The 27,404-nt window shown below is 34.8% G+C and overlaps 1 protein-coding gene across 1 annotated transcript in view; it reads left to right on the top strand.

The window, feature by feature from the left end:
• The window catches only part of LOC123523981 (uncharacterized), a 62,771-nt gene extending 36,037 nt beyond the window's left edge, over positions 1 to 26,734 (top strand). The window contains exons 15-25 of the mRNA XM_053539846.1: positions 7,027 to 7,127; positions 7,525 to 7,660; positions 10,631 to 10,656; positions 12,924 to 13,001; positions 13,588 to 13,751; positions 14,895 to 15,028; positions 16,085 to 16,233; positions 19,634 to 19,768; positions 22,869 to 22,958; positions 23,256 to 23,363; positions 23,777 to 26,734. Coding sequence (XP_053395821.1) covers positions 7,027 to 7,127; positions 7,525 to 7,660; positions 10,631 to 10,656; positions 12,924 to 13,001; positions 13,588 to 13,751; positions 14,895 to 15,028; positions 16,085 to 16,233; positions 19,634 to 19,768; positions 22,869 to 22,958; positions 23,256 to 23,363; positions 23,777 to 23,851 — 1,196 coding nt within the window. The 3' untranslated portion in view covers positions 23,852 to 26,734. The remainder of the gene's footprint in view (positions 1 to 7,026; positions 7,128 to 7,524; positions 7,661 to 10,630; positions 10,657 to 12,923; positions 13,002 to 13,587; positions 13,752 to 14,894; positions 15,029 to 16,084; positions 16,234 to 19,633; positions 19,769 to 22,868; positions 22,959 to 23,255; positions 23,364 to 23,776) is intronic.
• The last annotated feature ends 670 nt before the right edge of the window (positions 26,735 to 27,404 follow it).

The following is a 27,404-nucleotide window of genomic DNA, read 5'->3' as shown; positions in this document are numbered from 1 at the left end:
TCTCCTCTGTTCCAATTTTGAAATCATTTCACACAAATGGTCCTTGTGTGATCCTCTACCGAGATGTTTCTTGGGTGACCCTTTACGAAGATTGTACAAATGATTCTGTTTCATCAAAAAGCATTACCACTAGGAAGTGTGGTCACTTTACCCCTTATTTATGTAGTGGAAACTTTAAAAAATCTTCTTGTTTGATATTGTAATATCAAATCATTTCCCCAATGTCTTACCCCACATCTACCCCACCCCCACCCTCCCCTCAACACACAGATACACAGTACCTGCCTGAATTTTTTATTAGAAACTTTTAACTGTTCAAGCAAGCAACTAAACACAGGTGAGCGATATAGGGCCATCATGGTTGTTATTATAAATGTTGGATTGTGAGTATTAGTTCAAATATAACATTGTTTATAAATGTCCCAATTATTGAGATTACAGTCACAAACACATTAGCATCCTATTGGTTGGTTCAGAATACAGTTTTGTAACTGACCAATGGAAGTGTTGCATGTTGTGACTGGTTGCCAAACTAAGTTGCCTTGAATTTTTGTTTTCCATTCATGCGTAGAGCAATTTAGAAATAATTTAAGTATTTTATTTTTTTTTTGTTTAAAATTGATTGAGATTTGGAAGCATTCTATGTTTAGTACTAACACAATCATACAATTAATCAGAGATAGTAATTTGAGCCGTGCCATGGGAAAACCAACATAGTGGGTATGCGACCAGCATGGATCCAGACCAGCCTGCGCATCCGCGCAGTCTGGTCAGGATCCATGCTGTTCGCTAATAGTTTCTCCAATTCCAATAGGCTTTAAAAGCGAACAGCATGGATCCTGACCAGACTGCGCGGATGCGCAGGCTGGTCTGGATCCATGCTGGTCGCAAAGCCACTATGTTGGTTTTCTCATGGCATGGCTCATTTCTTTTTATGATTGACTGAGCTTCATTGGGGCTTTGCTTAGCCTTTGGTGCTAGTTTGAGAAGTGGTTGAGGATTTTAAGTTGTGTAATTAGAAGTGCTATATGGATGCTGTATATTAAGAAGAGTAATGTTACAAATTTCCATATTAAAGTTAAATTTTTTAAGAGTTATATATGTTAGATTCTAAATGATAAATTCCAGTCACACATGAAATGAAAGCAACAATTGTGATATCATATGTATACCTGTATTCACTAATATTCGTGAATAAAAAGATGCTCAAATTCAAAACAGTTGATAATACTGTATAAGTTTTTTAAATATCCCTGAACATACGAGAGGTATTCAACTTATAACTGAACACGATAAATTTAAATCTCTCGAGGAGGTTGTTCAATTTTTTCAAATGTGTGCATTGCACTGTTTTTTTTTTATTTTAATGTCTTGTGTATCGATACTCTGTACCTTGATAGGAAAAAAATTGATGTTATATTGCACTCGAAAATAGGTGACAAGAGAGCATTAGTGTACTGGCTTTTGAAGACTAAACATATAGTAGTAGGAATAAAGTGGTAAATGGGCTTGGAAGTGGTAAATGGGCTTGGATATAACATTTCTCTTGCTTATAACTAAATATTCCTCATAAAATTAGGTTAAAAGACAGTACAAATACTATTGGTGGAATTCAAGAAAGTTCCCAGAAGCGACCTACAGTGGCCACACCTACAGTGAACTTTTATCTGAAGCAAAATTATGAAACAATACAATTTTCACCAACTCGACACAGCACAAAAATTGCCAAACAAAGGCAAGTTCCTGGAGGCTGTATCAGGAATTGTACAATCGGGATTAGGAAAAACTTCATTATTTCTGATGAAGCTATGTCCTACATGAGAAAAAATGACTAGTCTCACTTAAAGACAGATCTGAATTTCAAATTGTCAACAGATGAACAAAAGAAAATAATTGTGAAGTCAATACAGAAATGGTTTTAAGTAGGTTTTGGAAAATTTATCTACTAAATCTGTCTAAGGTCCGTTTTTAGCTCACGTGAGCTTTTGTGATCACCCTTTGTCCGTCGTCAGTCCGTCCGTCCGTGCGTGCGTACGTCAACAATTTCGTGTCTGCACGACAGTGGTTTCATTTATGATTTTATTTTAACCAAATTTGCACACAACTTGTATCACCATAAGATCACGGTTCCTTTCTTGAACTGGCCAGATCCCATTATGGGTTCCAGAGTTATGGCCCCTGAAAGGGCCAAAATTAGCTATTTTGACCTTGTCTGCACAATAGCAGCTTTATTTATGATTTGATTTCTACCAAACTGGCACAAAACTTGTATTGCCATAAGATCTCAGTTCCTTTCTTGAACTGGCCAGATCCCATAATGGGTTCCAGATTTATGGCCCCTGAAAGGGCCAAAATTAGCTATTTTGACCTTGTCTGCACAATAGCAGCTTCATTTATGATTTGATTTTAACCAAAGTTGCACACAACTTGTATCACCACAAGATCTTGCTTCCTTCCTTCAACTGGCCAGATTCTGTCATGGGTTCCGGAGTTATGGCCCCTTAAAGGTCCAAAATTGGCTGTTTTGGCTTTTGCAGTCATATAGAGACTTCATTTATGGTTTTATTTGATACAAACTTTTAAAATATCTTCAACAACAATAAGTCTTGGATTCCGTGACAAATCAGATCCAGTCATAGGTTCCAGAGTTATTTTATATCTGATTACCTCCCCTGATTGTAATCAAAATTGATTTATATCAGTTAGTACTTATAGGACTTATTTGAAATTTCATTATTGTTATTAGTTGGACTGAGACAATCAGGGTAGATAACTATGAACTGAGTTTATGTCAAATTACCTCCCTTTATTTCAAATTTAAATGGGTATATCTCCATAACTAATGAAGATACTGATCTGAAATTTCATTTATGCCAACAGATTTATTTGGCAGATCCTTCTTCTGTTCACTTACAATTTTTATTTTTAGCTCATCTGATTTTTTGAAAAAAAATGATGAGTTATTGTCATCACTTGAGCGGTTGTCGGCGTCGGCGTCGGTGTCGGCGTCGGCGTCGGCGTCTGCGTCGGCGTTGCCTGGTTAAGTTTTATGTTTAGGTCAGCTTTTCTCCTAAACTATCAAAGCTATTGCTTTGAAACTTGGAATACTTGTTCACCATCATAAGCTGACCCTGTATAGCAAGAAACATAACTCCATCTTGCTTTTTGCAAGATTTATGGCCCCTTTTGTACTTAGAAAATATCAGATTTCTTGGTTAAGTTTTATGTTTAGGTCAACTTTTCTCCCAAACTGTCAAAGCTATTGCTTTGAAACTTGGAAATACTTGTTCACCATCTAAGTGACCTGTTACAGCAGAAATAAACTCCATCTGCTTTTTGCAGTTGTAATATGCCCCCTTTTTGTACTAGAAAACATTTACTTGGTTAAAGATTTTATTTTAGTGTCAACTTTATCCAAAAACTATAAATATTGCTTTTAACTTGCAGATTGTCACAATTATTGCCTTGTACAGCAAGAATACATGTATATAATCTCTGAATGTTTTGCAAATTTTATGCCCACTTTTGGACTTAGAAAATAGCAGATATTTTGAAGTTTTAGTTTATGTTAGGTCATATCTTTTGTCTTTTAACTGATCAAAGCTTGTGCTTTGAACTTGCAATCACTTGTTCCTCATCAGCTGACCTGTACGCAGCAGCGTAATCCATCCTATTTTTGACAAATTATTGACCCTTTTGGAATTAGAAATCATTTCTGGTTGTTTTGGTTTAAGTCACTTTTCTCATAATATCAAGTATTGCTTTAAACTGTTCAACAGCTTTTCACATCATAAGGGGACACAGGTCATCAAAAACATAACTATCTGCTTTTAGCAAGAATTGCCCTTTTAACTTAGAAATTCAAGGTTTGGACAATTCTTTCACACAAAAAATGATGACTGTCTGATCCCCAAGCGAGTGCTTCTTGGTTTTAATTTACTTCCCTGTTTCGTTACCATAAATAGCTATTATAGACTTCACTTTTAGCCTCATCTGATTTTTTGAAACAAAAATTGTGGTTATTGTCATCACTGAGCGTTGTTCGCGTCGGCAATGCCTCGGTTAATTTATGTTCTAGGTCCACTTTCTCCTAAACTATCATAGCTATTTGCTTTTGAAACTGATTTGTTCACATCATAAGTGACCTTATAGCAAGAACATAACACCATGGTGCTTTTTGCAAGATTTATGGCCCTTTGTACTTAGAAAATATCAGATTTCTGGTTAGTATTTATGTTTAGGTAATTTTCTCCAAAATAGTCACAACATTGCTTTGAACTTGGAATACTTGTTAACTACATGAAGTGTGCCCTGTTGACAGTTGCCAAACATAACTCCTTGACTTTTTGCAAGATTTTTGCCCTTTTGGATTAGAAAATTTAGTTTTTTTTTTATTGTTATTATTGTTTGGGTCATGCTTTATATACCTTAAATAACAATAGTATTGCTTTAAACTTGACTAGCTCTTGTTCCCTCATAGTTGGTGACCTGTTACAGCAAGAATGTAACTCAATCCTGCTTTTAGCAAGTTTATGGTCCCCTTTTGGATAAGACAAATATCAGATTTATTGTTAAGTTTTTAGTTTAGGTCAACTTTTATCTTAAACTATCAAACTATGCATTTGAAACTGCAACACATTGTTACATCATAGTACCCTGTACAGCAAACGCGATAAAATCCAAATTCCTGATTTTGCATAATTTTAATATGCCCTTTTGGACTTAGAAAATCATTTCTGTTGAATTATGTTTAAGTAACTTTTCATAAACTTTCAAATGCTCTTGCTTTAAACTTTTCAACATCCTGTTTTTTTCACATTATAAGTGGACACTGTACCTAAAAAACATAACTCATCCTGCTTTTTGCATCGAATATGGGCACCTTTTTAGTCGTTACGGATTTGAAGAGTAACAATATTCTATCACACAAAAAAAATCTGATGGCGTCAGCAATCGCAAGGCTGGATGCTTCTCTTTTTAATTACTTCCTCTTTTACGTTAAACATAAATACAATTATTTTGAGTAAATTTTGAGCACTCATCTGAATTTTTTGAACAAAATATGAAGTATTGTCATCACTGACGGTTGCGGCAGTCGGCGTTCCTGAGTTAAGTTTTACATGGTTAGGTCAAGTCATTTTTCCTAACTTCAAGCTATGTCCATTGAAAACTGGAATACTTGTTCACCATTAAGCGACCTGATTTATGCAAGAAACATAAACCATATTGCTTTTCGCAAGATTTATGGCCTTTTGGTACTTAAAATATATAGATTTCTGGTTGTTTTTATAGTTTAGGTCAACTTTGTCTCTAAACTACTCAGCATTGCTCTTCAACATTGGATGCCGTGTTCACATTATAAGCTAGAACCCAAATTACACAAGATACCATAATCATCTTGCTTTTTGCAAGAATTATTGCCCCTTTTGGACTTAGAAGATCATTTGCTTTGTTAATTTTTGATTAGGTCAGCTTTTATCTAACTATCAAAGTATTGCTTTTAAAACTTGCACACACTTGTTCACCTATAAGTCTGGACCTTTCTTGACAGCAAGCCAGATACTCCAACTGCTGTTTGCAGATTTATGGCCCCTTTGGACTTAGGCAAAATATCAGATTTTTTGGTTAGTTTGAAATAGTTTAGGTCAATTTTATTTTTTTAACCATCAAGCTTTGCTTAAAACTTGCAACATCTTGTTCCTCCTCATAACTGCCCTGTACAGGTCAGATAATCCTAAATCCACAATGTGCTATTTATGGCCCTTTTGGACTTAGCAAATATCAGATTTTGGTAACTTTATGTTTAGGTCAACTTTTTCTTTTAAACACAAGCATGCTTTAAAACTTGCACTCTTGTTCACATCATAAGTGCCGGTTACGGACAACATAACTCCATCTGCATTTGCCAATATTTATATCTGCCCCCTTTTGACTTAGAAATCATTTTCTTGGTTTTAAATTTATTATGTTTATAGTGACTTTTATCATAAGTAATCAAACAGTTTTGCTTTAAACTTCAACGTTTTTTTCACAATAAGTGGACATCTACATCAAGAAACATAACTCTATTCGCTTTTTGCAACGATTATTGCAATCCTTTTACTAGAATCATGGTAGGACAATTTCTATTATTTTACATAAAATTCCAATGAGCGTCGACCGAAGGCGGTTTTGAACTTTTTTATAATGGGCCGTAGGGAAAAACCGAGACCACTTTTCTGTGGTACAACATGGATGGTACCTCCAATTTTTAGGTGTATTTTGACATATATGTACCTTGTAAGATTTTTTTTTTCTTTTTTTTGAATTTCTTCGCTTTGTTGTTCCTGTCCTTTGGACTTAGATATTTTTTCTGAGGACCTTCTTGTTCTCAAGTGCAATGATAACAGGTGAGCTATATAGGGCCATCATGGCCCTCTTGTTAATAGATGTTGCTCTAATATTTGGTGTTCTGTGAAGATAATACATCTAGCCATACATCTAAATGAATTTTCCGCTTATAATCTTCGATCTTAAAACCTTAACTCTAGTGGATTCCAGAATCTCAGTATACAGTCGCAATAGCATATTTTGTATGGGGAATTTTGATAAAGCAACAACAAAAGTACTCCATAAATTTGCTTAAATGACCTAAAATTGATGTATTAAGGACAAAGGGGAGAAACTGGACCAATAAAGTTTCAAAAAATCTTCAGTGTTTTTAATCAAAAATGCATTTCAGAATAATTTATAACTGTAACAGACATCGAAGCAAACAATTGTTATGATAAAATATAGATCATTGAACATATTTGTATATTTGTAATGTTTTAAATGCAAGTTGAAAATCTCCGGTATAACTATCTATGAAGTCTTAATTCTTAAAAACATGGCTATGTACATTGTATATCAAATCAGGAAGTAAAGGTGATTAGAAAGTCATGCAATTTACAGTAAATGTGCAATATTTTAACCTGTGGAACCAAATAAGAAAAATTTAATAGTTTATTTATTTTAAATGTAATTAACAATAATTGTCTATTTTAGATGATGTTCCAAGGCCATCACCCAGGGTGAAGGGTGGATCAAAAGGAAAATCACCGTCAACCAAGGGTCGCGATAAATTACCAGATGCAAAGTCTTTACATGTATGTATTTACAAGTCTTTGCTTTTTAAATGAAAATGATATACTAATATCTCATCATCTGATTTGCTGTTATATGATGCTCGTCTTCTGTTTGTGTAACAGTTTAAATGTAACTGTATCAGGACATTTTGTACTTACAGCTGTATAGAGCTACGTGCAGATTGAAAAAGCTGAAGCACAGCTCCTTTGCCTGCCTCGGCTGATATTCGTCAGTGCCCGACAATTTGACTTTAAAATGCTAAAATTCCAGTCAAATATTTCAAGTGCATATTTTACGCTTGTTAATTAAGATATGAATATTTGTCAAGATAATTGTTCATTTGATCTTCTAATGATAAAGTTATTTCTTCAATTTATCATCATAACTATCGTCTATAATATTGCTGTATGTTTACAGGACTGGATGCATTATACAAGTAAAGGCTGTTTCTTCTATGAGGAGGATGAAATAGTGAGCCATGTATACAGCCTGAAGTTGACGGAGGACAGTTGCGTGTATCTTTCTGCATATCCAATACAGGAACCACTTGCTAGTAAGTTATTCTTAATATTATCATCATAACTATGCTGAGAAAACAACATATGTAGGTTTGCAACCAGCTGGATCAGACAGTTGGCATCCGGCAAGTGTCAGCTCATGCTGTTCGCTTTTATAGCATGGATGGATGAAACTGTTGCACCAGCATGGATCTGACCAGAATGCGGAGGACAGCTGGTTGGATCATGTGGTCGCATACCACTATGTTGTTTCCCATGCGGGTCTTATTATGGTATAAGATATAGTAATATATAATTATGATAAATGATATGTAATATACATATGTACGATGATGTTATTATAATAGCTAAAGTGTTTTTTGATCCAGAAGAATTAGAAATGGAGGACTATTTCAGAAACAATGCCTTCTATCGAAACATTATGGAGAACATACGCCTTGCCTGGGGATCAAACGAGAGCCCATGCTTTACAGATCTTCCATCTCCCTTTTGAGCTAATGGGGTGGGCTTGTAAAACTGTAGATCAAAATATTGAACAGTAGTTCTTGGTTGCTGTTAGTATGTTGATCTGCTTGTCATAAGAGAGTGCTGTTATGTTAATGGTCAGCCTGGGAGGGGCTTTAGTGGCCATTGATTTAGAATCACATACCCTTCACCAATTTTTGTTTGAAACCTCCCTTTTGATGTGGAATTCCTTATGTGAAGAAGCTATCCAACTGGCTTATGGAAGGCCGATGGTTCTACCCAGATACCTACCCATGCCTAAAGCAATGAGAAAACCAACATAGTGCATTTGCGACCAGCATGGATCCAGACCAGCAAGGGCATCCGCGCAGTCTGGTCAGGATCCATACTTTTCGCTAACAGTTTCTTCTCTAATTGCAATAGGCTTTGAAAGTGAACAGCATGGATCCTGACCAGACTGCACTATGTTGGTGTTCTCATTGTGTTGCTCATTTTTATTAGCTCACCTGTCACATAGTGACAAGGTGAGCTTTTGTGATCACCCTTCGTCCGTCGTCCGTCCGTGCGTGCGTCCGTCAACAATTTCTTGTCTGCACGATAGTGGTTTCATTTATGATTTTATTTTAACCAAACTTGCACACAACTTGTATCACCATAAGATCTCGGTTCCTTTATTGAACTGGCCAGATCCCATTATGGGTTCCAGAGTTATGGCCCCTGAAAGGGCCAAAATCAGCTATTTTGACCTTGTCTGCACAATAGCAGCTTATTTATGATTTGATTTTACCAAACTTGTCACACACTTGTATCACATAAGATCTTGGTTCTTTTCTTGAACTGGCAGATTCCATTATGGTCAGAGTTATGGCCCTGAAAGGCGAGAATTTAGCTATTTTGACCTTGTCTGCATAATAGCAGTTATTTATGATTTGATTTTTACCAAACTTGGCACACAACTTGTATCACTATAAGATCGTGGTTCCTTTCTTGAACTGGCTAGATTCCATTATGGGTTCCAGAGTTATGGCCCCTGAAAGGCCAAACTTAGCTATTTTGACCTTGTCTTGCACAATAGCAACTTCATTATATTTGATTTAACTCACTTACAAATGTATAATAGTCTGTTCTTTTTAACTGCCATCCATCATGGCTTCAGAGTTTCGGCGCCTAGGTCCAACACTTGGTAATTGTTTTGCATGCAAGTACAATACTATCATTTAAGGTTATACTTTGAAAAACTTATTATCTTATTTCTTGGTCATTACCAACTCACTGGGATCAATTTCATAACTCTAACATGTATTTGAGCAAATTATGCCTTGGATTAGAAATTATGGTTTTAAATTTCTTATGCAAGTTACTAACTCCATAAACTATGCGATATTGAATTGAACTCACATGTTCTTGTGGGTATATTAAACAATAGATTGATCTGCACAAGTCCATTATTCACTGACTTCATTTGGCCAAATTATGCCCCCTTTTGTTACTTAAAAATTTCTGTTAATTTTGCGTTGAGTATCAGTATTATAAAAGCATATAGATTTTGAAACTTATTTTCTTTTTCTAGATCAATACCTACCTTCCTGTGTCAAGTCCATAACTCTAATGTTTTTGGCAATTTGCCCTTTGTACTTTAGAATATTTTTGGTTTATTTTTGGTCAAGTAATCAGTATTCTTTTTTTCTTAAATGGCATATAGATTTAAACTTTTTTTTCCTTTTGTCTAGATCAATTACTACCTACTGGGTCAGTCCATACTCTGAATTATTTTGGCAATTTGCCAACCTTTTTGGAACTTAGAAAATTGGTTAACAGTTTACATGCCAAAAAATACATACAGCTTTACTAACAGGCATATTGATATTGAAACTTATTTTTTCTTTCTTCTAGTCAATTATACCACGGGTCAAAGTCATAAATTGACTGTATTTTAGAGCAAATTATGCCACTTTTGGACTTAAAATCCTGGTTGAATAGTTTAATTGCAGTGATTTACCAGACTGCCAAAACTAATGCAGATATTAAATTGAACACTTCAACATTGTCTTCGGGGTATAAAAATAGTTGATATGATCATAGTCCCATACTTTGAATGTATTTTTGCAAATTATGCACCTTTTGCATTTTAGAAATATCCATGGTTTAATTTTTGCGTGATAGTACATAACAGTATTTACAAAGGCATTTAGCTTTGAAAACTTAATTTATTCATATTTCTAGGTTGTACCAAACCTCTTGGTGAATTCATAACTCTGAACAAATTTTGTAGCCATTTTGGCCTCCCTTTTGGACTTAGAAAAATGGTTAAAGTTTAATCAAGCTTACATCTCAAAACTAATGAGAATATGGAATTGACTTACATGTTTCTTTCGGGTTTATTAAATAAGGTAGTTTTGATAGCACATCTAGTAAAATCAACTCTGATATATTGGTCAATTTGTCCGTTTCGACCTTAAAAATTTTTGATATTTAAATTCCTATATTTGAAATAATACACTTTCATGTTCTCGAATGACAATACTCTTGCTGAATTTCAGAGATGTGTGATGTCTCGGATCAGCCTGTGATTGAGTACCATTTATCCTTGACACAAAGTTGTATTGCCAAACGTCTCAGTTCCTTTTTAGAAACTGCAGATCCATAATGGTTCCAAGTATGGCCCGAAAGGGCCAATTACATTTTTGAACTTGTTTGCACCAATAGCAAATCTTCATTTATGATTTGTTTTAACCATAAATCTTAAACAGCAACTTGTCTTCAAACACAGATCTTGGTTCTTTTTTAATCATGCTGCCAATTGGTCAGGTTCAAGAGTTATGGACCCATTAAGGTTCCAAAATTGGTATTTGGTCTTAGTAGCCACTGTAATACTTCATGTCTGGTTTTATGTATTACAATTCCAAATACCTTCACACACAATACAATCTGGGATTGCATTACAAAAATTCTACGTAGATTCCAAGGTAATTGTGAATCTGATTTACCTCCACTTGATTGTAGTCAAAATGGATTAAAATCAATATCGTACTTATAGGACTTACTATGAAATTTAATTTTGTATAATTGACTGATGACATATCAGGGATGAGCAATAGGACTGATTTTATGTCAAATTACCTCCTTATTTCAATTTAAATGTATATTTGTAACTTATAAGATACTGATCTATTTCTTGAGGTCAACAGTATTTATATTGATGCAGATCCTCCTTGTTCACTTACAATTTATTTTTTTTAATTTACTTCCCTTTTTATGTTATATGAATATGCCTTATTTTTAGTAACTTTTTACATTATTGCTGATAAGAAAAAAACGGAGACCATTTTTCTGTGTACAACTTGGATGGTACTCCATTTTTAGGTTGATTTTGAACTTATCTGTACTTGTAAGAATTTTGTTTTTTTTTTTGATTTTGGTGGGTTTTATAATTTTATCTCTTTGTTGTTCTGTCCTTTGACTTGAATATTTTTTCTGGAGAACCTTGTGTCTCATAGTTGCAATGGTAACAGGGAGCGATTAGGGCATTCTATGGCCTCTGTGTATATTTGAATAATGAACATACAATATTTAAATGAAGTTTAAATACAGGATTATGAACATTGCAGGCAAAAAAAACTATACTATGTGTTGTATGGCCTAGTATTAAGGAATACTGTGCTCATGTAATGAGGTTGCTTGCTTTGGCCATCTGACCTAACAGGTTTAATGGAGTTCGGTAAGATGATTGTTGTTAACAGCATTTGCATTAAGAAAGTAAATGGTCACAGTTAGATGTGGCCAATGTTAATCATATTTGTTAGTGATACTACGTATATTATTTCAGTAGAATTTACCAGGAGACTGAGCAAACCCTACAGAAGCAAAGCAGCTGTGGCGTTCATGCTGCGTAATGCTGTGTAACTATACCGCGAACACTAGTGTACGCCGAAGGATGTATCCATTTTAAAGTACACACGCAATGCCCTGACATTCTGCATAGTTATTTAGAGAATGTACACAGCATTGTCGGAGGAGGTCACTAGTACACTTCAAGTACGCTGCACATACTCTTGGAATTTTAAAGCAAGAATACTGATGTAAGCAGAGGGAATTGTACAGAAAATGTACACTCATGTTACACCTGCATGATATTCGAATATTTATATAACTTTAATTAGTTGCAATAAAATTTTTCCCCTTGATGCTGTTACGCAATTTCTTCAGATGTTTACCAAATTACTGCTACAAAAATTGATTTATTTCATTGAAAGTGGATGAAGAAAAGCATACTAATTTATTTGATAACATCAATCTACATTATTTTGGTAAGGGTAAATACTTATTGATGCATGTACTTATCTTTTTTCTGTTTTTTTCTGTCCAAATGATCAGCATTTGCATAAGAAAGTTTGTGGGGTAAGGAATTTACATTATCACAGCAGTTTCGCCACAAGAGTACACACCATGTATGCAGCAGGAGTACACAGCATGTACGCCGCAGGACTCGGGCCAGGAGTACACAGAATGTACGCCGCAGGGGTAGTACACTGCAGGCTCATTTGCATGTGAAAAGTGTATGTGCCGCATACATGCTGCGTACTTTTTTTCGCATACTAAATTCCTCCAGCGTACATCCTGTGTACTATGTAGTCCACAGCATGTACGCAGCAAGTAGTACGCAGCAGAGCTCATTTGCATGTCAAAAGTGTACTACAAACGTACTATCAGTGTATGTGCGGTGTATATCCTGCGTACTATTTAAAGCCCTTGATTTCAGTACACATCATGTACACATCATATACGCTGTATGTACACAGCAAGAGTACGCAGCAGGCCTTTTTCTTCTGTAAGGGAATAGACACTGCACTGTTTATATTTGACAGCAGGGGTAAAGTTGTTACCTGTACAGAACAGAGGGATACAAAAGGGGTAAGCTTCATACCTGTATTATAGACGACTGGCATCTTCTTTTGAAGGTTGTATTATATTTTTAATACAATTTCATTGGATGGATTGTCAGTTTTTAATGACATTTCAGGATTATTTTATCCAGGTATAGACTTAACTTTCATGTACAACTTTGTGTTGAAAAAAAAAAAAATCAAAAGGGCATCCCAGGAATCCTCTGTGAAATTTCTTATGTAAATGAGATGTGGAACCAAAATTTGTAGTCCTGTTTGGCGCCATATAACCTATACTGTGTTGGTGCACTGTAAAACCCAAATAAATAAATTGAAATTCCTTAAGCATAACTTAAATATATCCATTCAGAGAATTTTGTTTATGTTTTTTATTTGATGATTTTTCCTATTTGTACAATAAGAGGGGTGCAGTTGGGGTTTGGGGAGGAGGGCGGACACTAGTGAAAATCAAGTCACTATATAGATATGTTGTGCCAAATTCTACCTTGATATGAAATGTATTTGATTATTACTTTGACAAATGTCCCTGGTAATAATTTGAAAAAATAAACACTTATGTATCTCAAAGACATAACTCTTGCTTTGAATTTCAGACGTATGGTGTGAAATGTGATCTCAGTGCAGGAGAGTACCAGGTTTTACCTTACACAACAGGTTGTAGGTTCCAGCAACGGTCTGAGGAATCACAAGAAAACATGAAGGAATCAAAACTGGTTAAAACAAAAGATGGCAAAGTTGCTATTACATCTGCCTTTAGGTATAAACTATTTCTCCACCCATTTTTAATAAGAAATGTCTTCATTTGAGCTTTGTTTATGCATTAAATGCTGTTAAAACAGCATTGAATCTTGAAAACACATTGAGTCTTATAATCTGAGTCTTATAATCATGTCATGCCATTGGTCAGTTTCAAGATTGAATCAACCAATCAGGTGTTAGAATTACGAGACTGGTCTTAAGACTAAGTTCTTCATCCTGGTCCACAGGGGCTTCTGTGGCCGTGTGATAGAGGTCATTGACTTCAAATCACTTGCCCCTTACCAATGTGGAGCTGGCTTACAAAAGGTCAGAGGCTTTACCCAGGTGCCTGCCACATGGAAGGGCAGCTGTGGTCTTCCTCCACCTGTGTTGGTGTGACGTAAAACCGAACAAAAAAAACATCCTGGTCTGCTGTTTGAGAGCAAGTTTCATAAATATAAGTAGTTTTAATTTTGACCTATTTGACATTGAATGACATATTAAGTGGAATTATGAGCCGAGAGGAGCTTAAAAGATGAATTTAATACTTACGAGTTTTAATTTAATAATTATGCTAATTGGTGAAATACTGTGTTTTGTCGTTGAGGACGAGTTTTAATTTAATAAATATGCTAATTGGTGAAATACTGTGTTTTGTCGTTGAGGTACAAAATGTATATTCCATATAACTGAATGCACATCACTCACTGATAGTGATTTACTTGTATATTGTGTATTTATTTCTTGTTTTTCATGTTATGGAATGAAAATTTTAGTTGCACTTTGTTCTTTATAGTATATTTCTTGATTCAGATAACTAAAAATTTATAACAATGTGCTGCAAAAAAGAAAATGAAATGGAGCTTTATTTTATATATCTTTGTAACGTCACATGACTTTGACATCATTCTTGTTCATGTACGTTGTTTCTTGCATTGAAATTGAAATTCGTTGCAAAATGCTTATTTCAACATAATTGAGCTTACAGTAAAAAGAAAGTTTGTTTCTTTTTATGACTACAGAATATATATAACAGAAGAATGAGACAGTTTTCTAATCTCACGTGCGCTACGTGCTTGTGTACATTGCTTCACTTCTCTTTGATATATTCCGTATTCACTCATAAAGAACATTGTGTACTTATTTTGACTGTTTGTTACAGGAGAGCTCTAGAAGACATTTTTGATCTGTGTGACCTTGACAATAATGGAACTATGAGCAGAGATGAGTTTAACTGGTTCAATTTACGGACAAGTGGGGAGGAGCTAGGGGAAGAAGAATGGGAAGTTGTTGAAGGTACAAAACAAAACTGTCTTATTTGCTTTTGTTTTTGCTTAATGAGCCTATGTATTTAAGGAATATATATAGAGCTATGCCATGAAAAAACCAACAAAGTGCATTTGCTTCCAGCATAGATCTAGACCAGCCTGCGCAGTCTGGTCAGGATCCATGCTGTTCGCTTTCAATGTCTGTTGCAATTAGAAAAACCATTAGCGAACAGCGGATGCGCAGACTGGTCTGGATCCATGCAGGTCTTAAATGCACTATGTTGGTTTTCTCATGGCGTGGCTCATATATTATTTTCTGTATCATTTATCTATTATGATCTGTAAGAAGATTCTTCAGAAACATAGAACACAACCAAGCAAAATAATAGCAGACTTGGTTTGATTGTGTTCATGAACTGCAATCAATGTAGAACACCCCTCATACCTCTAAGACCAGCTTAAGCTGTATTCTGTTAGAACTGAATGGACTCTGTGATCCCAATGGTTCAGAAAAGGTAACAGCACTGAGTCCAAATAAGCCACTAAATGAATGTTATGCAAGATTGTATTAGAGTGTAAAGGTTGAGCATACACAAACTTGTCTGGTAGGTTTGATATGGTATATACCGAGTTGGATCACGTGATACCATCTTAGGTTTTGGAAAAAATAGCCCAAGAAGTTATGTGTAAATAAGAATCAGAATAATTTTATTTCACTCATTTCACATTGATTGATTAAATTAGGTAGACATGAGCCTTGTATATAACATTTCAAATATAGAAAAGCAAAAAAATAAATCTCTGCTAAGATTTGTAAAATAAATTATAGGTTCATTGATTTATCGAGGCTATGTCATTCCAAATATATATATATATTCATAGAAGAGATGTTTTCACATTCTGTCTTCTCTTGTTTTACCTACATTTCCTAATGTATTCTATCAGACAAGTTTTTAAAAAAATGTTTGTAATTATTTAAATGCTATCTTTTGATATGACTGCACTCATTTATCAGCTGAGTTTTCTAGTTTTAAGAGATTCTATTTAAGAAGAAGAATTTATTTTTGTTTTTTGAAAATTACAGAGAAAACATCATTAGAAAATGGAGAGATCACAAAGCAAGGATTTATTGAGTTGAATGAAATGGAAGCAGAGGATGCAGAGGGTGATGTTGAAGATCTCTGGATAACTCTGACTAGTATGGGCATGAACAAGGGGCTTATAATGGATGAGGTAGGTAGAGATGCCTGGATAACTGTAACCAGTCTGGGCATGTAGGTAAAAGTATCTGGAAAACTGTAACCAGACTGAGCATGTAGTTAAAAGTATCTGGATAACTGTAACCAGTCTTGGCATGTAGGTAAATGTATCTGGATAACTGTAACCAGTCTTGGCATGTAGGTAAAAGTATCTGGATAACTGTAACCAGACTGAGCATGTAGGTAAATGTATCTGGATAACTGTAACCAGTCTTGGCATGTAGGTAAAAGTATCTGGATAACTGTAACCAGACTGGGCATGTAGGTAAAAGTATCTGGATAACTGTAATCAGACTGAGCATGTAGGTAAAAGTATCTGGATAACTGTAACCAGACTGGGCATGTAGGTAAAAGTATCTGGAAAACTGTAACCAGACTGAGCATGTAGGTAAAAGTATCTGGATAACTGTAACCAGACTGGGCATGTAGGTAAACGTATCTGGAAAACTGTAACCAGACTGAGCATGTAGGTAAAAGTATCTGGATAACTGTAACCAGACTGAGCATGTAGGTAAAAGTATCTGGATAACTGTAACCAGACTGGGCATGTAGGTAAAAGTATCTGGATAACTGTAACCAGACTGGGGATGTAGGTAAAAGTATCTGGAAAACTGTAACCAGACTGAGCATGTAGGTAAAAGTATCTGGAAAACTGTAACCAGACTGAGCATGTAGGTAAAAGTATCTGGATAACTGTAACCAGTCTTGGCATGTGGATATAGAGAATCTATCATTGGTCTTCGGTTAAGATCAGAAAATCCCAAACCAAGGGCGCACCGCTCAAGTCTTAAACGAGGCTGTGCCGAGTTTAAGACTTGAGCGGTGCGCCCGAGGGTTGGGATTTCCGATCTTCACTGAACACCAATGATGGATTCTATTTCTCACTTACCACAACAGAAACAATAAAAACAAGCATGAAAATATAGAAGTATTTAAAACGCGGGTAATTGACATCCGTAAGCAGAAGTGACGTCATGACATTTCAGTGAGCACAATAACAAAGTTCCGCTTTAGTTTTATCGTTTGTAGAGTAACGGTACGTTCTTATCATAAAGTAACGAATTTTGAATCGAGAAATACACTATAAAAAATGGAGAGAAAAGATAAAGGTACCTGATTTTTAATAATTTTACATAAATAATATGTATATTCAGTACATGAAGTAGTCCGTCACAGGAGTGTGGGGTAACCCATGTGAGATAAGATTTTCCAGCATTTCTAAAAATAGAGATTTTTCTGTCCGATAAGTGAGAAAAAAATACCTGGATAACTCTGACCAGTATGGGCATGAACAAGGAACTTATAATGGATGAGGTATGTAGAGTTGCCTGTATATCTGTAACCAGTCTGAGCATGTGGGTAAAAGTATCTTGATAACTAAGTATCTCTCTTACCAGTCCAGGTAAAGTGTCTTGATAAATCAGACCAGTCTGGGCATGTAGGTAAATATATCTGGATAACACTCAAAACCAGCCTGGGCATGCAGGTAAATATATCTGGAAAACTCAAATCAGCCTGAATGTACAGGTAGAAATATCTGTATAACTCTAACCAGTGAGCATGCAGGTAAATATATCTGGATAACTCAAACCAGCCTGAATGTTTTGGCTGAAATATTTGGATAACTCTAACCAGTGGCCATGCAAGTAAAAATATCTGGGTAACTCCTACAAGATTAGGCATGTAGGTAGAAGTGTCTGGATAACTCTGACCAGTTTAAGCATGAACAAAGAGCCTATTATAGTTGAGGTATGTAGAAGTATCTAGATATCTGTGACCAGTATGGTCATGAACAAGGGGCTTGTTATAGATGAGGTAAGTGAAGATCTCTGATAACTCTGCCCAGTAAAAGCATGATAAAGAGGCTTTTTTGTCGAGCCCGCTTGCAGAAGCGAAGACATAGTTGTCCAAATGGCTGTTCGGTGTATGTGCGTGCGTCCGTCCGGATTCGTTTGTCCGGACCATAACTTTGACATGCAAGGAGCAATCTCATTTATATTTGTCATGAGTGTTAACCTCAGTGAGACGGAATGTCATGCGCAAACACCAGGTTCCTCACTCAAAGGTGAAGGTCACAGAGGTCAAAGGTCAAATTCAATAATGACTGTCCGGAGCATTGCTTCTTCATGCATGGAGGGATTTTAATGTAACTTGGCACAATTGTTCACCATCATGAGACGGAGTATCATGCGCAAGAATCAGGTCCCTAGGTCTAAGGTCAAGGTCACACTTAGAGGTCAAAGGACACAAGAATGACAACTTTGTCCAGGCATTTCTTCTTCATGCATGGAAGGATTTTGATGTAACTTGGCACAAATGTTCACCACCATGAGACGGAGTGTTCTGCGCAAGAACCAGGTACTTAGGGCTAAGGTCAAGGTCACACTTAGAGGTCAAAGGTCAGATACAAGAATGACTTTGTCCGGAGCATTTCTTTTTCATATATAGAAGGATTTTGATGTAACTTGGCACAATTGTTCATCATCATGAGATGGAGTGTTATGCGCAAGAACCTAGAATTACTTCCCTTTGTTGTTACTATAAATAGCTTATATTGTAACTTTTTTATTACTGGTCGTAGGGAAAAATGAAGACCACTTTTCTGTAGTACAACATGCATGTTACATCCAATTTTGAGGTGTATTTTGACCTATATCTACTGGTAAGGATTTTTGTGTGGACTTAGAATTTTTTTTTTTTTTTTTTTTAAGATTTACTTCCCTTTGTTGGTACTACAAATAACTTATATTGTAACTTTTTGGCAAATTTTTTTTTATTTGGCATAAATGTTTGCCTCAGTGCGACAGAGTGAGAGTGTCGTGTGCAACTCCCAGTCCTTTTGACAGCTGACGGGCTCGACATGTTGCCCGTGGGCATCTAGTATAGATGAGATATGGGGAGTCTTGATCCATGGGTTAAGGAAGGCTTCTGAAATAACACATATACTAGCTCTTATGTTGGAAAGTTTCAGAAAGCAAAATGCACTTTTGCAGAATCAAGGAACACTGTGAAATGTTGTTAAGTAAAGCAAAACAGCAAAATTGGAGATTTAAAATGCATTACATCAGAAGAAATGGCAAACTAATTAGCAGTAGCAAATGTGGCAGGCTTCTAGGAAGTTGTCAGGAGAATGAGTTCAGTTATGAATAGTAGCAGGCCTCTAATAAGTTGTCACCAATATGGGGTCAGGATGTGAAGCAAATTTTCATTTTGAGAATTTCATCAAAAACCATTTTCATAGTAATTTTATCTCCATGTTTGTCATAAGTTGGGAAGTTGTAGATTAACTGACTGTCATGCATATCAGGTACATTGTTGAAAATTGATTGACATCATTGGAACTGAAAAATAATAAGCTAAATCATACTTTTCAGGCGTGCCCATTCAGAGTTGATGTGTATGTTGAAGAGTCAGGAAGGAAGAAGCCAAGTTTTAAGGTGACAGGAATTGAGTCACTGGAGAAGAAGGAATTCGCTTCAGAAATTTGCCAGTTTACAATTGAAAAGGCTGTAAGTTTCCTTCAAAGAATTGGTGGAATAATATTGGTATTTTTAGCTCAACTGAGCCGGAATTGCTCGGGTGAGATATTGGGATCCACTGTCTGTCGGGTGTTTTCCCTCTATCTGTACTTTTCCTCAAACAACATCTGTTATGAAACAATTTAAAAGAAGTTGATGTAACTTGGCCTCGATGTTCCTTGGATGATCCTCTACAAAATATGTTCAGATTCTTTTACTTTTATTGCACAGAGGAGTCCCAGCTTTAAAAATATAAAAATCTTCAAACAGCCTATTTTTCTAACCCGCTATTTCGATTTTGAAGTGATTTCATACAATTCATTGGATGACCCAGACTGTTTAAATTATTCAGATTCTGCCTGAGCTAAATGTTAAAAGTCTCCAAACAGCATCTTCTAAGCCATTGGTCTGATTTTGAAATTATTTCAAAGAAATGTTCTTCGGATGGCAATCTACTAAGAATCTTCACACTTTTCTTATTTGTCAAAAAATGATGGCCACCAGAACTAGATCTAATAATAGAAAAATCTTCAGACACCATCTCCTCTTCAGGATGTAGGAGCGAATTTTTTCTAACGTTAATTTTTTTTCATACTCTATGAGCTTCACGAATATTAGTTTCTAAGACAAACAAGAGAAGAAAAAACACAGGTCCCCGAACTCCTTTTATTTTTATAGAGCATTTTCTTCACCCGATGTTTAAGAATTTCTAAGAATTTCATAAAACTAAAAAAATAGTGGTACTTTATAAAACATATGATATCCCATTTAATGCTAAAGGGATTTCATGTCTAATAGGTTGATATGAATACAATGTCATGTCAGTATTATATAAGCATAAATGTCACTAACAAATCTCTTTCATTTTGACATGTTGACATAATTACCCCACCCACTTTATTTTCAATGGAAAAAATGTATTTAGATTTACAAAAAGTTCGGGCGGTAAGATTTTCAAAATAGTTTACAGCTTTAATGACTCACAAAAATGCTTCAAAACGGAAAGAAAAAAGGTTGGGATCACTGTGCATCTAATAGATTTATTAAAGAAAAAAACTGTTTAAAACTCGTGAATTTTGATATTTTTTGTTCTTTTTGTTTTAATCTATATTTTCTAGATAAGATAAAGCGTTATCTTGAAAACTTTTCTTTCAATTATAACTTATTGTTATATGTATCAGTCAGGAAAATATCAAAACCAAAACTGATCTACTTTCATAGATATATTTGAAATTACCTACCTCTACCCCATTGTAAATCTTACGTCAATTTTAGGCAAATGCCAGCCAAAAATAAGGGTGAAATTTTTTTTTCACAAAAAGTAGAACCTATTTTGTTAAATGGTACAACATTATTAGTCATATTTTAATATTTAGCGTTAATTTTTGGCAAAACATTTCTGAGAATACAATACTCGAAGAAACATTTTTCAAAATGGCGGATATCCCAAAAAAAAAAAGCTCGTACATCCTTAAAGCACTTGTCAGATTTTGAAATAATTTCACAGAAATGTTCCTCGGGTCACTGTCTACTGATATTGTTAAGAGACATCTTGATTTGTGAAAAAAAAACATGTCTGCTGGGAGCTTGTCTATTTTTTAGCTCACCTGAGCCAAAGGCTCATGGTGAGCTTTTGTGACTGCTCAATCTCAGTCGTGTGTCATCCGTCCGTCAGTATTTTCTAAAAAAATCTTCTTGAAAATCACTGGACAGAATTACATCAGACTTCACAGGAATGATCCTTGGGTGGTCCCCTTTCAAAATTGTTTAAAGAATTGAATTCCATGCAGAACTCTGGTTGCCGTGGCAACTGAAAGGAATAACTTTAAGAATCTTCTAGTCCAAAACCGCAAGGCATAGAGCCTTGATATTTAGCATGTGACATCATCTATTGGTCCTCTATCAAAATTATTCAAATTATACCCCTAGGGTGAAAAGAGGCCCCATCCCGGGGGTCGCAAGTTTTACATAGACATATAGGAAAAAACTTAAAAAATCTTCTTGTCTAAAACCACAAGACATAGACCTTTGATATTTGGTATGTAGCATTGCCTTGAGGTCCTCTACCATAATTGTTTAAATTATAACCCTGGGGTGAAAAGAGGCCCTGTCCTGGGGGGTCTCAAGTTTTACATAGACTTATATAGGAAAAAACTTTAAAAATCTTCTTGCCTTAAACTGTAAGGCCTATGCATTTGATATTTGGTATGTTGCATTGCCTTGTGGTCCTCTGCCAAAATTGTTCAAATTATGCCCCTGGGGTGAAAAGAGGCCCTGCCCTGGTGGTCCTTATCTTAACATAGACTTATGTAGAGAAAAAAAATCTTCTTGTCTGAAAGTTCAAGGCCTAGGCCTTTGATATTAGGTATGTAGCATTGCCTAGTGGATGTCTAACAAGATTGTTAAATTATTCCCCTGGGGTGAAAATAGGCCCCTCCCTTGGGTTCACTTGCTATATGAGTTATATAGGAATAAATACTTCAAAAATTATCAGATCATATTTCCTAGACTGTTTAATTGTAATTAGCTGATGATTTGTGATTAGGGGTCACCTGACTGTGACCTTGACCTACTGACCTACTTTCTTGTTTTTTTTTAAGATACAGCCTTTTAATTTGGATGGCATGTACAGTTTTGCACACCAGTGGTAAAACTGACTTTCATTGACCATAAATATGACCTTCTGACCTACTTTCTAATATTTTAGCATCAGTTTGCCATTTTAATTATGTGGCTGATATTACTCAGGTGAGCGATTTAGGGTCTCTATTGAATTTCATACATCAGATTAATTTTAACTCGGACTAACTTCACTTATGACTCTGGTGTTGTTCGTCTGTTTATTGTACAAATTTATTTATTATATAAAACTACCATTCTATCAACTTGAAGGTAATAAGCATTTTTAGTATTGTACAAAGGTACAGACAGGTGGCTGCTCAGGTCAGAAGGAAATAAGAACAAAATTTAAAACCTAGGAAGTTTGTTGACTGGCAAGTGCCTGCTTAATACATGTGACTACAGGTTCATCTGTACTAAATTCTTTCCAGAAAGGCAGCTTATATAAATTGTTTTAACATTTTTATTTCAGGATGAGCCCACTAAGATACGCAATATGAAAGATTTATACATGTATACTTACAGGAATGAATACAGGGCTACTATTGTTATAGACAACAGAGTAAGTATGAACTAAACATGTCTGTCCTGATATCATAAAACAGAAATGGACACTAGTAGCTACTTAGTGCCCTATGATAAAGGCAGCTAACAACATGTGGATTCTGGCCAACTGATTCTTAGTGGAGTTATATATCTTACACTTTCATTTTGGATATTTTGTATACTTTATCACAGTTTCAAGTAGTGTTGTGCTTTTGTGACATAGCAAAGGCACTGCTGTTGTTGTTTATGTAATAATTCTTGATGAAAAATTTCTCTATGATATACTAATGTTGACATTTGTTTTGGATTTCAGTCTCGCAGCAGTGTAAGTTTACAAGCTAACTGTAGTCGCAGTAAAAATGTTGTCAGCAACAGACCGTCTCTTGATCACACAATAGAAGTTGAACCACAAAGCATGGCTGTAAGTAAATTTGATTGTAGACTTAGAAAATCTGTTATACAGAGAGAAAAAATCAGATGAGTGTGTGCTTTTGTTTGTCACAGTTTTGACTTATTTTCAGTTGCAAGTACTCTAATGGTGCTAAAGATGTTTTTTTCAAGTGCAAAAAAAGTTACTAGTTACTTTTTAATTCTGTACCAGGAAATAATTAGACTTGAAAATTAGCTGACTTTATTTACTTGTACAGAGCAAACACGTATGTTCCTTAATTTTTGTGGAGCAGTGTAGTTATTATGACTCAGTGGCCAATGACCTGACATACATGTTAGTTCATGTACATATCATATTCCCTAATTGATTTTCACTTTCTGTACTGGCACATTTGTTTTGTGTATGGTTTCTATTGCAGTTACTGATATTATTTATGTTTTCAGATTGCCCACCATCTGTTGCCAAAGAGCGAGCTGAGTGATTGGACAGTGTCCTGTACAGAAAATATCCTCAAGTGATACATTATACATACCCCAATATCGTAACATAATCACTGTAGAAAATTTCATTCAAATAGGTTTTTATTACATGCTGCCTTAATATAAATCAGTGGTTAATAGTTTGCACTATTGACTTGTCTGTAGGTTGACACTAAATTTTTTTTGGGATAAAGTGAAAACTGATGAAAAATTTAATTCTGTTGTCATGTAATAAAAACTGGCTTGCAGGTAGATAGACAAAACTGTTTGCCCTTTGGCCTTCAGACCTGGGGCAATAGTTCTGACTATTGACTGGCAAACCAATCAGTATGTGTTTAATTAATGTATCTGAGAAAACTCAATGTGTATTTGTGAGACTAGTTACTGAATCATTCCATAAATAGAGAATATTCTTAGTTGATAGTGTCCTTAATTTTTATGCCTCATTTTTACAGAATAACCGTATAAGAGAACATTAAGGCAAGCTTATAATTGCCATGTGTTAATTCTAAGTTAAGAATTAACATATTTAGGAACACTTCCATTTTCCAGGGTTTTTTTGTTTGTTTTATATCCAATTATGTCTGGGACCATTACATAAAGAATATACAAGAGACATAGCTATGAACTACTTTGTAAAAAAATATTTTTTCATTACTTTTTGCATGATATTTTTGTTCTTGAATGGGCCTTTGGACACTACTATCATATACTGACAGTTAATTAAAGAATTGTTTAATTTTAAACAGTATTGTTTTAAACATGACACAAGTCTACTGGAAAGAATTTTTGGTCATGTGATATAATGTCTATGAAATGTGAAGGTAAAAACATTTACAGCTGGTGCTGTTTCTGCTATAGATGGTAGTTAATAAAGTGACCAGGGATGCATAAAAAAAATCTTCAGAAAGTGTTATTGCTACAGTCAGCATAAAGGTACAAACTGTTACTGAAGTTTGTGAAGAATATGATTTTTATTTATGTCTAATATTCATTTGTAATATTATTTGTATAGTATTTTATAAGAAACCAGGTCAAAATCCAGCATCTGGAAAAATCTGGTTCTGAGGTATTTGATCATAAATATGTTAAGAATGATCTAACCAACCAGACTATAGTGCACATTGAAACAGTATTCTTATGGTTCCAGGTTCAAGTTGGGCTGTACTTTTTTCTCCAAATAATTGTCTTGTGTGAGGAGGAAGATTATATTTCAAATCAGGGTTGTAAATGAACATTTTAGCCGTGCCATGAGAAAACCAACATAGTGGGTTTGCGACCAGCATGGATCCAGACCAGCCTGCGCATCTGCGCAGTCTGGTCAGGATCCATGCTGTTCGCTAACAGTTTCTCTAATTCCAGTAGGCTTTAAAAGCGAACAGCATGGATCCTGACAAGACTGCACGGATGCGCAGGCTGGTCTGGATCCATGCTGGTCGCAAACCCACTATGTTGGGTTTTCTCATGGCGCGGCTCATATCAGTAATATGTTAAATTAATCCGTCCAGATTCATTGTATCATGCTTGTTAGGGGTTTTAATTTTTTGGAATTTTGAAAAAAAAAAAAATTAATTTGTTAGTTCTTACAAAATCAAAGAGAGATCACTGAAGTGTATATATTGCAGAGCTCTAAATTAATACAATGTACAATGAAAAATAATAATTACAGTGGAAGTTTTGCATTGACTGTGATATTTAAGTTTTGTTTTACATTATCATATATTTTAAGTTATTGCACTCATTTTTCATTTTTGTTTATTATGAAAATTTCATATTTTTGCAACAAATCCACATGCTTTAAAGTCTCAAGAAGGTTCAAAATAATGTTACTACTGTTACAGTTTAAGGAACTTTATTTCAGTGAAGAAGAACTAGAATTTTCATAAATTAAGTTATCTTTATATTATGACAGATATGGATTTACCAGAAAACTTGTTTATCTGATGGCAAAATCTGGTACAAAGTTGATCCTTGGTATAAAGTTAATACATGTATATTCAGGCTGTGTTTATCCCTTTTAGTTTTAATGCCCACATCTAATTTAGAAAGTTGACACTGGATTACTGATTAAAATCTGTGAAATTTTAATTGTTGAAAAGTTCTGAGTGTCCACTTTTGTTTGTATGTAATCTACAATAGGGTTTTGGATGTTTTCTTACTTACTTTACAAGAAAGTGTTTCACAATTGGAAGAAACATTTTGGTAGGTGAATTCGTTGTACTATATTAATGATAAAATATGGTAGGATATTGAAATTTTGGTACGGCTATCAGTGGTTAAATGCTTATTATAGATGCTGGATCGTTTTATGTAAAAGGTAGCTGTATGTTAGAAGTGAAAGTGAAAGTTAAGTGAAGTAGTTAACTTAAATACATTGTCATAGATCCAATCAGTTTTGTACTGCATTTGACACAATTAAACTGTAGATGACAAAACAGCTTTGTATGTGCTAAAATCAAATTGCATTTAACAAACTTGCACAGTACAGATAATTGTATTTGAAAAAAAATGTAACTGTTTTTTGATAAAATATAAAGGTTTAAAGCAACTTTTTTTGAAGATTTGGATAGAAAAGTGTAGAACAAACAGCACTTTGAATTATGTGTATTATTCAACAAATCCCAGTTATTTATAGAAATTTTTATTTAGACCTTAAGTTGTTAGATAATATATTGGTAGACAAACTCTTTGTAGTTACATTTTTTGACATAAAGTCTTTACTATTTATTTCACCATGTATTACAACATGTACTTATAGATGAAACTTTTAAGTAATTTTATAACAAGTCGGCTTCGAATTCAGTAATTATGTTACCTTGGTATAATTGTAGACTATAAACAGATCAGTTTTCATTGATTAGGACCTGACATAGCTTGAGATTATGTATTTGTAAGAATAAATAAAGAAAATAACAAACCTAATTATAGCTTGCTCTTATTGGCTCTCATATATAAACAAAGCACTGTGGAATAATCAAACACATGTTTTCTGCCTTGAAGAAGTATTTTATATTGAGGAAAGTTCAACAGAACAAAAAGTCAGTCTCACTTGGAAGTTTCTTGAATTATTTGTCTTAAAGACACTTGCAGCAGTTTCTTGTATGAGAGAATAATAGAATTTGCTCAAACTTTGTATATGAACACAGTGTCATGTTAGAAACAAAAACAATCGTAGGTCACCGTGCTTGTTTAGGACTGAGTTACCTGCCCTTAAAACTGAATTTTTCTTCAAATTTGCATATTCAAGGGCAGATAACTCCAGAACAGGCATGGTGACCTTCGTTTTTTTTTCATAATTCTGTTTCTAACATGACACTGTGTTCCTATACAAAGTTTGAACAAATTCTGTTACTGCGATTGTTTAACCCAAAGCTGCAGCAACCGTCCTTAAAACAAAAATTGCAAAAATGAGAATGTCTGTTAAAGTGAATTTTGAAGCATAATCTGTATTCATACATTTTATTATATGATAAAAGCCTTGTTTTGGGACTATGCACAAAAAGCAACATTTCCATCTGGGATACCTGATACGGGAATAAGAATCAAGGCCCCGATTATGTACATATATTGATCCTCATAGATTAACTGTTTG

The sequence above is a fragment of the Mercenaria mercenaria genome, chromosome 3 (genome assembly GCF_021730395.1).
Source record: "Mercenaria mercenaria strain notata chromosome 3, MADL_Memer_1, whole genome shotgun sequence".
NCBI classification, from domain to species: Eukaryota; Metazoa; Mollusca; class Bivalvia; order Venerida; family Veneridae; genus Mercenaria; species Mercenaria mercenaria.
Note: the sequence above shows the minus strand (reverse complement) of the source record. Positions and strands in the feature narration are given on the sequence as shown.